We start from the raw sequence: 17,463 nt of genomic DNA on the forward strand, positions 1-17,463 counted from the left end.
CCCCTAAACCCTAAACCTAAACCTTACCATAACTCTAAACACTAACCCTAACCAATAAACCTAACCCTAACCCCTAACCCAAACTCTAACACTAACCCTCACCCTAACACTAAACCTAACCCTAACGCATAAACCTTAACCAAAACCCTAACCCAGACGCTAACCCTAAACCTAACCCTAACCCTGACCCTGGCCCTAAACCTGATCCTAACCCTGACCCTGACGCTGACCCTAACCCTAAAGCCTAAACCTAACCCTAACCCCAAGCAAAATCCTCCAAACCGTAGCCCTAACGCTAACCCTAACCCTAGCCCTAACCCTAACACTAAACCCTAACCCTAACCCTCACCCTAACCTAACCCTAACCCTAACCCTAACACTAACTCTAAACCCTAACCCTAACCTTAACGCTAACCTTAACCGTAACCCTAACACCTAACCATAACTCCTAACCCTAACCCTAACCCTAAACCTAACCCCTAACCCTAACACAAACCCTAAACCTAAACCTAACCCTAACCCTAACGATAAACCTAATTGCCCTAACCCTAACCCTAACACTAACGACCCTAACCGTAACCCTAACCCTAAACCTAACCCCTAAACGCTAACCCTAAACCTAACCATAACTCTAAACACTAATGCTAACCAATAAACCTAACCCTAACCCTAACCCCTAACCCTAACTCTAACCCTAACCCTAACCCTAACCCATAAACCCTAACACTAACCCAAACCCTAACGCAGACGCTAACCCTAACCCTAACCCTAAACCTAACCCTAACCCTGGCCCTAACCATAATCCTAACCCTGAGACTGACGCTGACCCTAACCGTAACCACTAACCCTAACCCTAATGGCTCTAATCCTAATGGCCCTAACCCTAACCCTAACCCTAACCCTAACCCAAACCCTAACGGCCCTAACCCTAACACTAACCTGAACCCTATCCCTAACACTAACTCCTAACCCTAACCATAACCCTAACACTAGCCCTAAACCCTAACACTAACCCATAAAACCTAAGCCAAACCCTAACCCGAACACTAACCCCTAAACCCAAACGCTAACCCTAACCCTAACCCTAACCCTAACCCTAATGGCCCTAACCCTAACCCTAATCCTAAACCTAACCCTAACTCTAACCCTAACCCCTAACCCTAGCCCTAACACTAACTCTAACCCTGACCCTAACCCTAACCCTAACCCTAACCCTATCCCTAACACAAACTCTAACCCTCACCCTAACCCCTAATCCTAACCCTAAGCACTAACCCTAACCCCTAACCCTAGCCCTTACCCTAACTCTAACCCTGACCCTAGCCCTAACCCTAACCCTAACCCTAACCCCATCCCTAACACTAACTCTAACCCTCACCCTAACCCCTAATCCTAACCCTAAGCACTAACCCTAACACTAACCCTAACCCTAACCCTAACTCTAACCCTGTCCCTAACCCTAACCCTATCCCTAACAGTAACTCTAACCCTCACCCTAACCCCTAATCCTAACCCTAAGCACTAACCCTAACCCTAACCCTAACCCCTAACCCTAGCCCTTACCCTAACTCTAACCCTGACCCTAGCCCTAACCCTAACCCCTAACCCTAACCCTAACCCCTAATCCTAACCCTAAGCACTAACTCTAACCCTAACCCCAACCCTAACCCTTACCCCAAACCTAGCCCTAAACCTGAACCTAACCCTGACCCTGACCCTAACCCTAACCCCAAACCTAGCCCTAACCCTGAACCTAACCCTGACCCTGACCCTGACCCTAACCCTAACCCTTAACCCTAACCACCTGACCCTAACCCTAACCCCAAACCTAGCCCTAACCCTGACCCTAACCCTGACCCTGACCCTAACCCTAACCCTTAATGGCCCTAACCCTAACCCCAAACCTAACCCTAACCCTGACCCTGACCCTAACCCTAACCCTAACCCTATACCCTAACCCAAGCCCTAATCCTAACCCTAACCCTGACCCTATCTCACAGAACTTTGTGCTACACCTCAGAAATTGTTTGCAGGACATACACATTTGCTGGTGCTGGCAAGGAATAACAGCCAGAGATAAATAGGCAAAATCCTGGTGCTGTAGAGGCAGCAGCTAAGCTTATGTCAGCTTTGCTTAGGTTCATCTTGTCACTAGTAGGGTTCTGCAGGGTTCAGTTTAAAGGCCTGTGATCTTTGATGGTTTTATAAATTATCTGGATGCAGGAGTCAAATGTACATTAAGTGTGATGGTGATACTAAATTAAGATCAGCTGCAGACTCCTTCAAGTGTAGAGAGGTCTTGCAGAGACATTTGGGTAAAGAGCTGGACAATCACCAATTGTGTCAAACTTAACAAGAGCAAGTGCCAGATGTTCCACCTGGGAAGGAGTAATCCTGGCCACACATACACACTGGGGGACAAGATGTTGGAAAGCAGCCCTGCATAAAGAGATCTGAGGGTCCGAGCTGAAGGCAAGCAAGTTGAAAAACAGTCAACAGTGTGCCATGGCAGCCAAAAGGAGTCCTGGAGAGCATCAGTCTGTAGTAGTAAGCCCAGGTGTTCGCTGGATAACTGGCCCCCTGAGCTAGAAGGAAGGTATGGGGAGTACAATGAAAGCCCCATAGTCCAAGAAGAGATGTTTAGTGACCTATTGCACCACTTAGACATAAACAAGTCTATTTGGGCTGGATGACATACACCCGAGTGTCCTGAGTGAGCTGGCAGAAGTGCTCACCAAGACACTTACCATCATTTACCAGCAATCCTGGCTAAGTAGGGCGGTCCCAGCTGAAGAGATTGGCAGATGTGATGTCGATCTACAGAAAGGGCTGCTGGAAGGAGAACTCGGGGAACTACAGACCTGCCAGTCTGACCTTGGTGCCAGGGAAGGTCATGGAGCAGATTGAGTGTCATTACACAGCACGTGCAGGGCAACAAAGCGATCAGGCTCAGCCAGCGTAGGGTCATGAAGGGCAGGTTCTGTTTGATGAAACATCTCCACTGACAAGGGGACCTGCTTAGCGGGAAGGCTGCGGGTGTTGTTGGAATTTAGTATAAAGCCTTTGACACCAGCTCCCACAGCATCTTGGAGAAACTGTCTGGATGGGTGGATGATTCACCAGTTAAATCCAGTGGGCAGACAGTCACAAGCACTGTTCCCCAGGGCTCAGTACTGGGGACAGTTTTCTCCATCAGTGATCTGGGAGAGGGGATTGAGTGCACCCTCAGTTTAAAGTTTGCAGATGACACTACATTTGGTGTGGGAGTGTTGATCTGCTTGAGGGTAGGAAGGCTCGGCAAAGAGATCTAGACAAGATGGATCAATGGGCCGAGGTAAGTCATCTAACATGAGCCAGCAGCGCTCTCAGGTGGCCAAGAAGGCCAACAGCATCCTGGCCTGTTACCTGGAAGAGTGTGGCCAGCAGGAGTAGGGAAGTGATTGTGCCCCTGTACTAGGCCCTGGTGAGGCTGCACTTCAAATACTGTGTTCACTTTTGGGCCACTCAATACAAGAGGCACACTGCGGTGCTGGAGCATCCAGAGAAGGGCAGCAAAACTGGCTGAAGGGTCTGGAGAGCACGTCTTACAAGCAGGGGCTGAGGGAACTGGGATTGTTTAGCCTAGGGGAGACTGAAAGAGGTTGTAGTGAGGTGGGAGTGGGTGTCTCTTCCACATAGTATCAAGTAATAGAACCAGAGGAAATGGTGTGATTCTGTGCCAGGGGAGGTTTCAAAGTTATTTTACACTTTGAAAAATGTGATACAATTTTCTTATGGTCTCTCAAAGTAGGTTAAAAAAAAAAGTATCTGTCAAGTGGTACAATTAAGGTGTCAATATCTGGAGTTGCAGGGTAAGGCACCCAAAGATGCAGGGCAGTAAAAGGAAATAGTGCACCTCTTTCTAATGAGGGCATTGAGTCCATCATCAGTAAATTTGCTGATGACACCAAGCTGGGGGCAGGAGTTGATCTGCCGGAGGGTAGAGAGGCTCTGCAGAGGGACCTCGACAGGCTGGGCAGATGGGCAGAGTCCAACGGCATGAGATGTAACACATCCAAGTGCCGCGTTCTGCACATTGGCCACAGCAACCCCATGCAGAGCTACAGGCTGGGGTCAGAGTGGCTGAAGAGCAGCCAGGTAGAGAGGGACCTGGGGGTGCTGCTTGATGGTAGGCTGAACATGAGCCTGCAGCGTGTCCAGAAAGCCAAGAGGGCCAAAGGCATCCTGGCCTGCATCAGGAACAATGTGGCCAGCAGGAGCAGGGAGGTCATTCTGCCCCTGTACACTGCACTGGTTAGGCCACACCTCGAGTCCTGTGTCCAGTTCTGGGCCCCTCAGTTTAGGAAGGATGTTGACTTGCTGGAATGAGTCCAGAGAAGGGCAACAAAGTTGGTGAGGGGTTTGGAACACAAGCCCTACGAGGAGAGACTGAGGGAGCTGGGGCTGCTTAGCCTGAAGAAGAGGAGACTCAGGGGTGACCTTATCACTCTCTACAACTACCTGAAGGGAGGTTGTAGACAGACGGATGTTGGTCTCTTCTCCCAGGCAGCCAGCATCAAAACAAGAGGACACAGTCTCAGGTTGCGCCAGGGGAGGTTTAGGCTGGATGTTAGGAAGAAGTTCTATACAGAGAGAGTGATTGCCCATTGGAATGGGCTGCCTGGGGAGGTGGTGGAGTCGCTGTCATTGGAGGTGTTCAGGAGACTTGATGGGGTGCTTGGTGCCATGGGTTAGTTGTTTAGGTGGTGCTGGATAATAGGCTGGATGTGATGATCTTGAAGGTCTCTTCCAACCTGATCTACTCTATTCTATTCTATTCTATTCAGAGAAAGAACAGGACACAATTTTGCAAGTGTACATCATACATTTATTACTGAACAACTCTTCCAACTCCAAAACTGGGCATGGGGATTAAAAATAAAAATTCATTGCACTACTTAGCATTACTAGCTAACTCTCATAAAAAAAAGTACAAATTTTGTTAAAAATTTATCAAGCCTTCAAATGATTTGGTTACAGGTATTGTAATACATTTGAAACTACATGTTGAATGTTACAATAGTGTATGATTTAAAGAAAACACTTGACAAAATATGGTTCCAACAAAACCCATAAGCTCTCAAAATCATTAGCAAATCTGAAACACAAGTAGCAAAATGAGGTAACAACAAACCAGAGGGAAAAAACCACAGCTTTTACAAAGGCCCAAAGATAACTCAGTCAAAAGTGTGTTTTCTACAACTCAAATTTAAAGTTTGGTAAATCCCAACCCAAATATTACATAATGTATTAACAGCTGTAAAATCACATTCAAGGCCCTGTACAAAATAACATAGGACAAAAGGCTCTGATTTTAGTTTTTTGTTTAAAGAAAGCTACAAAATGGAACACTGGAATTATCTCTAGGCCTTCATAGCCACTTAAATGTCAAATCAACAGTTTATGCAAAAACCAGCAGTGTCAGTGTAATAAAGCAAACATACCACAGGTTGGGTTGTGGTTTTTTTGAGAAGGAGCCAGGTGATGGCAGAAAGCCAAGGAACATAACAAAAGTCTCGGTGAACTCAGGTGCTGCCAGGCACCATGGCAGGCTGTGGAATTACACACAGATGTACTTAACACATGGTATTTAACAGCTGAACATGAATACCCCTCCCTTAACAGCCACAACAGAGAGGACTTGGTTGTAGCTTGCCTGAGCTGATTCAGAACACACATGTGTGCTGTTTGTACACACTAACCACAGAAAGCAAGTTCACATACATCTTCCCATGCAAACAAAAGAACCATTTTGGAAGAGATGAGCTGTAACAGTGCAACAGGTAATTTCAGGATTTTACCAGCTTAGATCCTCCCATTGAACTCATGGGAGTGTTACTGGAAAAACAAACAAACAAACAAATCAAGCACTATTTTCCCTTGGCGTCAGAAGAACATGTCTTTTTCATACGCATCTAGCTTAGAAAAAGTATCCCCTTTCAAGGCTTCCAACTGAAAACCAAGCATAGCAGTGTTACTTTCATCTGTACACACAGAATTTTTTCTTTTACAGTTATGCAAAAGAGCTAAATTTGGTAAGACATACTTGGATTATGTTTCTTAAACAGTTTGATTTGTTTAAAAAAATAAACTTTATTACATGTAATTTAACCTGCTAGGTGTTACTGTGAGGAGAGAGGAGGAATTTCAATATTGGAGTTATGTAACAGCGTTTTTATTTACTTAGTTTTGGTGTGCAAAGACTCACTGTTCTTGAAAACATCTGAAATAGGGCAAAACTGTACTTTATCTGCACCAAGACTTGTGACTCATCTGTAGACTCTCTGAAAAGGGGAATCAGAATCGAGAACATCTAACACTGTTTGAAATTCTAACTCACACTAAGCTGCAGCATCGTACAAAAGCATCAGAAATTAGGAAGAATAAACTTAAAAGCTGAGACTGGCAGCAAGTTGCAGCAATATTGCTAATTGTGCTGCTTGTCCTGCTACAACCCAAGTAACAAAACTTAATTCAATAATTTTGTTGCAAAAAGTGCATCCTTTGAATAAATTCATTTTGCTGCAACAGACCTAAACATTTTGCTGCAACATACTGAAGATGTGATGTCTGAACATTACACACAAAGCTTTTCTCTTCCTTCCCCCCTCAATAGCACAAATAAAACATTATTCAGAGCACCTGAGCAGAGGGTACCAGCTCCTGTTCCAGAGCACTGTTCTGGAAGTTGTTCCAATTTTTTCCCACAGTGAAGTGCTCTGGAAACTTCTGCAAAAACTAAGGGATTTCTTTCTTCATATGATACCCATCATGAAATAGGGAAAAGGTTAGAAGCAGCATCAGGGCAACTGAATCTGCAGTCAGTGACCAAAACCCATCTTCTCTTGTAATACAATGAAAAAAAAATCGAAAGTTCTACTTCTGTGAGAAAAAAAAATTATTCATGAAGTTGCAGGAATAAAATAGTAAACTTTTACAAGTATTTTAGTTGTATACAAACAAAGGACGTATCTGACTAAAGCCAACGTGTATCGGCTGAAAGATTATGTTCTTAGCAAGCGCAGCGGCCAAAAATGAAGAGATTTTGCACAAGAACCTCAGTGTAATTTCTACTTCCTTTCATGGAAGAAGCACATAACTGGCACACCCAGCTAGAAAAAAGTAAAAGAACAGAAGAGCACTGATGTTCATATGAGCAATTGAAAACGTTAATATTGCTAAATGATTTGTGCGATATTGCAACTTTACACCGACATAGTAACTTGTAAATTGGCCATTTAAAAATCCAGATGTTTTAATGTATGCTAAATCCCCCCAGGTTATTCAAGAGTACACATTTTAAGCCTCCAGTGAAATAGAAGCCTGTTTGAATAGTAGGTAGAAAGGTCTTATACCTGTAAGTACATTGGGGAGGAAATACTAAACGTTCTGTACTTGTTGCACCCATTGCCTTCAGTGTGCAACTGCAAACACAAGGAAAGGAACCAGTGTACAGTACTAGTCCTGTTTAAATAACGCGCAAGGTAATACATTGCAGCATAATTATTACTACACACACACGTCCTCAGTACATGCTGGTAGATAGGCTCTCAAACGCGTTCGGTGCGCACACTTAGTCAGTCACAAGCACACTTCACGCATCCTCTCCCAAGCACACAGACACACGTTCACACTGTTGATCCCCACTCACAGTATCTGAAGGCTCTATAGAAGGTAGATTGCTATATTGTTTGGAGCTACCACTTTTTTTTACATTTTATTTTCATATAAAAGCACATGCTAGAAGATCACATCCACGGTAATCTTGCAGCAGCACTCGGAATGATCACACAAAAACCAGGGAATGTTAGTGCACACACAAAATGAAGCTGAAAAAAGTATCTTTGGAGTTCCAATCACACTGTTAGTATAACAACCCTGTAACTGTGAAGATGAGTCATAAGCTTTATAATTGATTAAGTCACACAGTGCAAAGTAAGGTCTATTGACCTTTTAGTGTATAAGGGGAGGCTGGAAGCCACATGGGTAAAAGTTCAATAGATAGTTCATATACACATGTGACCGGGAACACCCAAACCAGGTTTGTGCTCTTAGGTTGGTCATTCTGAATCACGATGCACTTCTGAAGCATCAGCTCTACAAATTGGACAGGTACGATTGGCCTGTAAAACACGAAATGAAATGCACTGATGAGCACATTATTAAGGTAATGTGGATACAACACTGACAGAAGTACTGAAAAGGAATTCAAGAGTACTCCAAACAAGAGAAGACATAGTGTGCGTAAGACTTTTTTTTTCAGTTTGCTTCAAATAAATGTTTACATAGACGAAAATTTTAAAAGGGTGATTTTTATCTTTCAAGATAAACAGCAAACTAGGCTTTATCTAAGTGACAGTGGTTTGATTATTGCAGATTAAGTTATAGTATATTGCAATCAGTTGGATAAAACTAAGAAGTTGTACTGTGTGCTGCAGAGAAACCCACCAAAACCTGACAATCAACCTTGAACTGCACAAGAAAGTTCCTCTATTAGGTTGTGTCCTGTTGTCATAATGAAACCAGCTTTCTTCAACCTCTGTTTATTTAGTTATTCTCACTGAAAGTCATCATACAGACTTGGTCAAAGCTTAAAGCAGACCAAGAGAAATGGGAAGGAATTTTTAGCAAAGAGAAAGGAAGGGAGGGAGAGGAGAGGGAGAGAGGAAGGGAAAGAAGGGGTAACAGAGGAAGAAAAAAGACACCCTGATAGAACAGACATTCAAGTAACACACAAGCAGGTCTGAATTTAGCCCCTGGGTAAAGCACTCACTGAAAATGTCCTGCGACTCTTTTATAGCTTCCTTAAAAAGTCAGTTAAGTAACATTCCTTAAGCTCCCGTGAAAGTATTTCTGCCTTCTCATTCCTCTTTTCAAATAAAGGCAAATTTCACTTTAGCAAAAATGAGAAAAAGCCTGAAAAAAACCCGTAGCATCTATGATAAAAAATTTCCTTTACCAAGGGCAGAGTGAAGAGAATTATTCCCTGCCCCAAAACTCTGTATTTCACAGTTCCCAAAACTGCAGAACCAACCACTGTCAACTCCCAAGTTTTCTACAGTAGGTTATTTTTTCAGTGAAAATGTAAGTGTATAAATCTATATAATGAATTTAAGCTATACAGACCTATAGCTTCCACTACCTCACAGGCTGTGCTAAATGATCATAGCTATATTTCCATAAAATGGAGTGTGAATACTTTCCTTGGGTATTCTGTCCACATCACAAATCACTTACAAAGTTTCACGCAATGAAAAGACAAATCCAGAGGAGTAGAGAATACCAACAGTACATATATAATCTAGCCTTAGTCTGAACTTATTTAGTAAAACACACATCTAGCACTGATGTAATAACAATATTGTGTGGGGCAGTGTGTGTGTATGTGGCTTTTTAATCTGACAACAGAATATCAAACTATTTCCATCAGTTATGTTGATTCTTAAGTACAGGCATGGACTCAGATAATGAAGGACACCACTTCTACTGGAAGTTATGAGCATGGCTGTGGAAATGTTTACACTGGCCTCAGATTTTGTAGAAGCCTTCGACTATCATGGGTACTATAGACCAAGTGCAATTTCATATCCCAGTTTCTAAAATCCTCCCCATTATTCTCAGTTTCTTGCTAGCCAAAACAATGCTGTCAATACTAACTTGACTTCTGCATTCTGTGTATTTTTAGGTGTACGACCAAGACATGGATTTTCTTGCTTTCACCAAGAAATACAGGGAAAGGGTTTTGATTTATTTTTCCAAAATAACAGACACCATCTGCAATTCTCTAGGGGACTGTATCCTGTATTAACAGAAATAGACCACACATACAGAGATTAAACTAAAAAAGGTGAGGAATGACGGGGATCAATACTTTCTTAGCAGTAGATCTGGCTAATGCAGCTTATAGAGCTGTGTGTATCACCATCTATTTCTTCGTATTTTCTGTTCATACCTTATGTACTACTGCTGTTTTCCCTGTCCTTTAACTGGGCTGCCCTAATTCTAGATCCTTCCATCTCTGCTCAGATTCTTTCGGAGGAGTACATAATGATTTTGTAAAACTGTAATTTCTATTGGAATACATAAAAGTTCTACTCTATATGTACATATGCATATACACGTATGTACACGCATACAAGGTTTATTTACCCCAGAAACTAATATTAATACCAAAGTATTAGAACTCACTCCTGCTGTGCAGGGTAGGTAAAACAGCTAAAACCACTATCATCACAGACACTCCTACATGTTACATTTTTTCCCCTCTTAATTTCACATATTGCTCGAATTCAACAATTCATTGTTTTGTACAAATGGAAAACGCAGTAAGATCTGTCAATGAAAATTTTCTTCATTTTTCCTTATGCCAAAGATAACAAAGAAGCATCCTTTATCAATTGTTAGAGAAATATTATAAGTAGTCAGTGTTTCCACTCTGTTGGTATTTCTTGCCCAAGTATTAGAAATGTGAAACAAGATGCAGTGGAACAGCAAAATACTTTCCCCCAACCCTCAAATTTCATAAGAAATACTCTTTGTTTATTTGTTCTTACCTTCAGCCATTTATCAACACACTTGGCATGGAACTCGTGGTTACAGGGTAAGACTCTAAGTAGCTGCCTTGATTCAAAATCACACATGCACACCACGCATCTGAAAAAGTCAACAAAATTTAAGTTTATCTGCTGTGTAAGAACACCAAATATATACTCCACACAAAACCCCACAGGTATGACTGCATGTGGTAGTTTTAGGCTATGCCTTTAAAATGTTGTTACAGATTTTGAGCAGAAAAGTAGAAAAACGTAAGTAAATCACTATTGGGTGTAAAAGGGAAAATAAAAGATAATTCTAAACAATTCCATTGGAGACATATCTGCCGTAAGACTGCTCGTACCAAAACATTCTGGGGGCTTCTCTTCTCTGCTTGTTTCACTCCATAGAGATTAACCTGCTTCTGCTGATCTTGGCTGCTTTATTTTGGTTCAGTCTAATCACCACTTTCTCTCTGCTCCTTTCTCCCTTTTGGACAGGGGGTGGAGGGTGGGCAGAGTGGGGGTTTCATGCTATTTGTTAATTGTAAACATCTGTAAATATTGTAAATACCGTATATTTTGAACATATTAAATCACATTCCGTTGTAGAGTGTAGTTTTGCTTGTAAATACAGCTTCCATTTGCTTCCAACTGAGTTAGACTGGCAAATTTAGTGTTGGGGGGAAATTTCAACCCACCACATTACAAAAAATAATTTGTGCCTATTCAACATGGGACAATTGCTTGATTAATTCCTGCTCAGATTAAGGAAGCAAAATGAAGCTGTTTTGGGTTTTGTGGCATTTGGTGTATTCTGCTTGGACTGTAATATTGTACAAGTGGTGTGTCTCTTCAATGACTGATAACATAGGTAGATATTTAGCATGTACGATGTTTCTTTGGTTTAAATACAAGCTGAAAATGCTCTGTGATTACTGTCTAGGTTTCAGTGGCTTAAGAAAGTATGATAATGTAACCATAACTGTTCCTGCAGAGATACATGAATTCAGCATTCCAGTTACAGAGAGCTATGTAAGCATTTGGGACCCCGAAATGATTTATTTGCTATGCATGAATCTGCTATTGGTGATAATAAATGTATGCCTGCTGATAGCACTATACCAAGAGAGGCATACAGCTAATAGGTGTGCTATCTTTAGGCACGGAGGGAGACGTAGGAGGTCTGGCTCTAATGCAGAAAAGATGCAGAAACAGGACAAACAGGTAGTAGCAGACAGGCAGGAGTTAATGGGAAAGCAGCTCTAAACAGTGAAAAGAGCAGTTCTGGCGCTGAGCCAGCAGGGGGGGCAGCCGCAGCCTGCAGTGCGGCACAGGCTACGCCATCACCTAAAATGGCGGCCACTGCCTCACAGCTGGTGGCCATCAACCATGCAGTCTTTTCCGCCCTCAGCGGCTGGAACGGAAGCGAGTCCAGCGGCAGCCAAAGGATCCCAACGGACACCTAGTGACGCTGTTTCTGTGCAACCCCTTCTACTTCTGCCAATCCTACTGTGAATGTAAAAGCAGCTGCAGTGACACAGATTGCTGCTTTGAACAAAAGGGGCAGGCACAAGGGAGATGCAGAAGAACAGCAAGATCTCTCTGCTTCTGTTAAAAAGGATCCTTCTGAAGGTGGAGAGACAGTCTGAATTATTGAGACTGTCAGTGGATAGTGGAGATGCAGGACAAGATATGGGTCCTGGTAAGTTAGAAACTAATGGAGGTGCTTCTGAGCTTGAAGAGGTCCTACAGAGGGTAGCAGCAGGATTATGGGGATAGCAGCTTTAAGAATATGAGGATGAGGATGACATACAGTCAGCTAGTGCACCCAGGCAGGAAATCAGGCATGTGAGGAGAGAATGAGACAATTCTGAGCTGGCTAGGAAGATGTGATGACACAGGCACTCCTGCTTTAGTGGTAGGTGGTAAGTCAGCACCGCAGCTTGGTACTCTTGAAGGATACAGGAATTATGGCAAGAAATTACCGGGGAATTCCTCCTACTGTTGGCCATTTCACTGTCCAAATGAGGCAACAGGAGGATAGTCTCACACGTGTTTCTTTGGTCTCAGCCACTGAAACTCACTCTGGTGAGATAAAGAATTGCATGGAAGAGCTGAAGGAGTAACTTAAAATCCCCATATCCAAATTGGCAAAGGGGATTGATCCCAATTCTTCTTCCAGATGGATAGTTTCAGCTGTTAGAAATACATGTCCTTCAAGGAGGCCATTTCAAAATAGGTCAAACCAGAACAGTAGGCCTGCAAGAATCTGTGATGTGCAGGAGAAAGTAGCACCTTCAAAAGCTTTTTCACTCTAGCATGGATCAATCTGTGGTGCCTGCATCCCTGCTTGAGTGCATCCATCCAGGTGCTGCCTGCAGAAGTCCCCCAGTTTGCAAGGCTATGGGAAGAACTGCTCTATTTCATTCACACAGGTGAATATACCGATCTACCAGGTTACTCCCTAATCCTAGAATGGTAGGGGTTGAAAGGGGAGATTGTAGAGTCCAATCCCCCAGCCAAAGCAAGATCACCTAGGGTAGGCCACACATGAATGCATCCACGCAGGTTTTGAAAGTTTCTAGAGGAAATTCCACAGCCTCTCTGGGCAGCCTGTCTTCCCTCAGGCTAAGGTGGAACTTCCAATGTTCCAGTTTGTGTCCACTGCCCCTCCTCTTATCAAAGCACACCACTGACAAGACACTGGTCCCTTCTTGACACCCACCCTTCAGGTATTTATAAACACTGATGAGATCCCCTCTCAGTCTTCTCCAGACTAAAAAGCCCCAAGTCTCTCAGCCTTTCCTCATGAGCAGATGTTCCAGTCTCTTAATCACCCATCATAGCCCTCTGTTGGAGTCTTTCTAGTATTTCCCTGTCCCTCTGAACTGGGAAGCCCAAAACTGGACACAATACTTCAGATGTGATCTCTCTAGGGCAGAGTTGTTCCTTGACCTGCTGGCCACACCATCCTTAATGCACCTCTGGATATCATTTGCCTTCTTGGCCACAAGGAAACGTTGCTGTCCCACAGGTAACTTACTGTCCACATGGGCTCCAAGTTCATTCTCCACTGAGCTGCTTTCCAGCAGGTCAACCCCTAATCTCTACTGCTGCATGGTGGTTTTTCTCCCTAGCTGCAGAACTCTACACTTACTTTTGTTGAACCTCATTAAATTCCCCTTTGCTCAGCTCTCCAGTCTGTCCAGGTCTCACTGAGTGGCAGTGCAGCCTTCTGCTTTGGCAGACACTCCTCCCAGTTAAGTATCATCAGCAAACTTGCTGAAGGTACACTCTGTCTCTTCATCCAAAACATTAATGAATACATTGAACAGGGCTGGACCCAGTATTGACAGCCCTGGGGAACACCACTTGCTATGGACTTCCAACTAGATTCTGCGCCACTGACCACAACTCTTGCAGCTCTATTGTTCAACCAGTTCTCAATCCATCTCACCATCCACTCATCTAACCCACAATTCCTAAGATCACCTATACAGCTATTATATGAGAGAGTGTCAAAAGCCTTGCTCTAGCAAGGTAGCCAACATCCACTGCTCTCCTTGTATCTATCCATTCAGTCACAACATCACAGAAGGCTATCAGATTAGTCAAAAATGACTTCCCCTTTGTAAATCCATGCTGGCTACTCCTGATAACTTTTTTCTTCCAGGTCCTTAGAGATGATCTCTAGAATGAGCTGCTCCATCACCTTTCCAGGGATAGAAATGAGGCTGACTGATCTGTACTTTCTTGGGTCTTCCCTCTTGAAGGATACTAGTAAATCACACTGTGGGTCACTGAAACTGAAGTATCAGAGAAAAATCTTTGTGCTGAAGTCAAAACACATTAGACAGTATATGGTACTAAGTCACTTGAAATACTTTCATGTCTGTACTGCCCTTTCCATTTGCTTGTGGAGATCTTTCCAACACAATAAATAAATGGGTTTTAAAAATAAGATGATGCACCACTGGAAACAAATGAAACTATTTTAACACAACCTAAACTCCAAGTTGCCAATGTCTTCCATTTTAATTCTTTTAATGCTGGGTAACTACATCACACATAGCTAAACGATGTCAAACTAGATAGAGGTTTTAGAATAGGAATGAATAGTACTTGAACTGGAAAACAAGTCAAGGAAAAAAAAAAGAAAGCAAAACTGTTTACTGACATGCCTGCCTTTAAAGCCCTTGTGGCTTAGCTGAGGCTGCAAGTAAAAGAAATTAAAATAGAGCCACCTAAATTATGGATCTTTGAAAGAGACCAATGTACTTACAATGTCTGTTCTGACTGGTGGTTGTTTGCATTGAACCTGTAGGATGGAAGCTGTTCAATGTCTGCCTTTGTCAGTCCTCGTGGTTTGGCTTCTCCCAGACGTTCTGCTAAATTCAACAGTGCCTGCAAAATATAGTAAATAGACATTTAAAAATTCACTGCTCAGGCATGCTGTGGTTCCACTAGAGGTAGGGCTGCCATTACACCTTTCTACTCCAGGTGGTAGCACAAAACACCCTTCTATCATTAAATGTTCAGAACTTTAGTTGTCTCCTACAACAGAAGCCCCATGAGATGTCTTTTAGAATTCAGTCACCTTTCTAATTATGTAAGATGTTATCTTTGGGATTTCAAAATCTCCAGGACCCAAATTCCACTTAGTCGTGTGGCTGTATGCACAGCTTTTCTTAAGTATTTTGCCTCTGAAAGATTCCCTCACTCTGCTATGAAATTAATAGTGGTAGTCATCAGAAAAAATAGTTAAAAAAATAGCTTCCTAAGAATATGAAATCTGGTTTGTGAGAGAAACCAAGAATTTAGTAAGACAGACTCAGATTCCCACCCCATTATCTTAGCTAGTTGAATTGAAACACAGAGACATTACCCTGAAACTGGAAAACAAATACAGCCCATCAAACTTCAAGTACTTTTTGCTAAATTTTATGTTCAGTTTCTGTAAGCCAAATCTTGCAACCAAAAGCCTCTCATGTAAGTATCTGCAGTGCATCATGTACTCAACTTGTACCCCTTCACAAGAGATCTAGGAGCAATATTCACTGCAAATGTGATGGAGAATAAAGGCACAGAAAATTTAAAAAGGCTTGGTGAAAGCTGCAAATGGTACTCATCACAGAGAGATACTGTCAAACCTAGGGACCAAATTCTCAGAAGTAAGATGCTGCTGCTTCTGAACTATCACAGAAGTACTCATTGTTAAACTGAAAATGTGCAACTACACAGAGCTCTTAAAGGAAACACAGGCAAAGAGATGCAAAAGTAAGGGTTGATGATGGAATGGAATCCAATAGTTTCAGATCCAGCAAAGACACAACAGCTGGTACTGCACCATCATTACCTTGGCTATTACATTATTGTACCCCACTGAGGGCCAAGAAGAAAAGGCAATAAGGCAGTTTTATAAATATTATATTTAATTAATCTTATGACATGAACATTATTCTGTATTGATGTTATTCTGCAGTTATTCACATAAACCCAGTAACTTACCCTCTCCTTTTGACAGTGCATCACTTAAACTTGATATTTAAAAATCAATTAAAATTCAAAAGGAGAAAGTACTATTTTGAACAGAAAAATCTGGATAACTTATGTTACAGTATGATTACTGTAAAGGTTGATTCTGGGAAGAAGCAATACACAAAAAACACAGCTAAGCACATCTAACATCCAGTGCAGGAAGAAAATCTGACAGGATGGTTTCTGGATTCTGTCTTCCCAGTCATTTATTTGAAAGGCAAAAGCAGGACTGAAAATAACACACTTTTATGTATTCCTTGAGCTAACATCCATTCTTTAAAGGTAGTTGTAGTTTGCACACCAACCTCATAGTTTTCTACCTCTCCATCTTCCACATCCAACTCAAAGCTGAAAGCTGGTCCAACTGCAGGTGGCACTGGAAGCATAGATCTACCACGAGAGTAAACAATGAAAAGATTCAGCATCTTGCTGAAATAAAGCATGGAAATATCAGGTAGAGGTGAAGTTATCTTACTGAGCCCTTTTGAATCAAAAAGTTCTCAAAATTGGTAAAAATGTTTGAAGTCACAAATAGACATCTGAAGTGAAGGAGTCAAATGAAAAAGCTAATTTTGCTAGTTTCTCATACTAGGAGTGCTGCCTTTCTGCATGTATCAACTGATACTTCCAGCCAGGCTCAACATTATTACGAAAACTAATCTCTTCAGTATCACAGATTATGGAGAGCTAAAACTAACAATGAACAGACATTCTGGTTTTAAATGTATTTTTAATCTTTAAGTGGATAAAATATTAACAAAGAAAAGATACCCTAATTTCGCTGAGCTCTTCAATAGAAAAGCCCTGAAACTTTTTCAAGCCTAGAACACATAATGAAACTATACAGGATATGCTAACTGGACCAATTTCCATACTGAGGGAAACCACAAACTCACTTTATCCCACACAGTGACACTGGTTAAAGGAGAATTATCTTTAGAGAGAGGCAAAAGAGAGATCTCAATGTAGCATTGTGGGTCAACATTTAATGCAAAGACTTAGAAATCACAAATTCACAGTACAAAAATACACTAAAATCCCACTGAAGTCATCAGGAATTACTATGTCACATGTCCTCAATAGACAGGCAAGAAGCTATGACATTAAGATGCAAAGCTGAACTGGATCAGATTTCAGGTGCCATTTTCATGCCACATCTGAAATTGCAGAGAGAAACTGCAGATCAGGTGCCAGTGTTTTATTATGTTTTGTCAATGTCACTTTTGCTGCCAGAAAATAATCTTTGTTTTCCAAATATTTCATACTTATTTCCAAAACAGAACACAGAAAAGTAGTGTATCTCTTGTCATAGCCCTGAACTACCCCACAGATAATCTACCATAACGCACTT

At 42.1% G+C, this 17,463-nt stretch overlaps 1 protein-coding gene across 2 annotated transcripts in view; it reads right to left on the reverse strand.

Moving 5' to 3' along the window:
* Positions 1 to 7,778: 7,778 nt before the first annotated feature.
* Positions 7,779 to 17,463, reverse strand: part of RNF38 (ring finger protein 38) — a 105,875-nt gene continuing 96,190 nt past the window's right edge. For both annotated transcript variants that reach the window (XM_054178294.1, XM_054178295.1), the window contains 4 exons: positions 16,418 to 16,502; positions 14,857 to 14,978; positions 10,593 to 10,692; positions 7,779 to 8,162 (listed from right to left, as the gene is read on the reverse strand). In XM_054178294.1, the coding sequence (XP_054034269.1) occupies positions 8,100 to 8,162; positions 10,593 to 10,692; positions 14,857 to 14,978; positions 16,418 to 16,502 (370 nt within the window). In that variant the 3' untranslated portion in view covers positions 7,779 to 8,099. The remainder of the gene's footprint in view (positions 8,163 to 10,592; positions 10,693 to 14,856; positions 14,979 to 16,417; positions 16,503 to 17,463) is intronic.

The sequence above is a fragment of the Dryobates pubescens genome, chromosome Z, assembly GCF_014839835.1.
Source record: "Dryobates pubescens isolate bDryPub1 chromosome Z, bDryPub1.pri, whole genome shotgun sequence".
NCBI lineage: Eukaryota > Metazoa > Chordata > Aves > Piciformes > Picidae > Dryobates > Dryobates pubescens.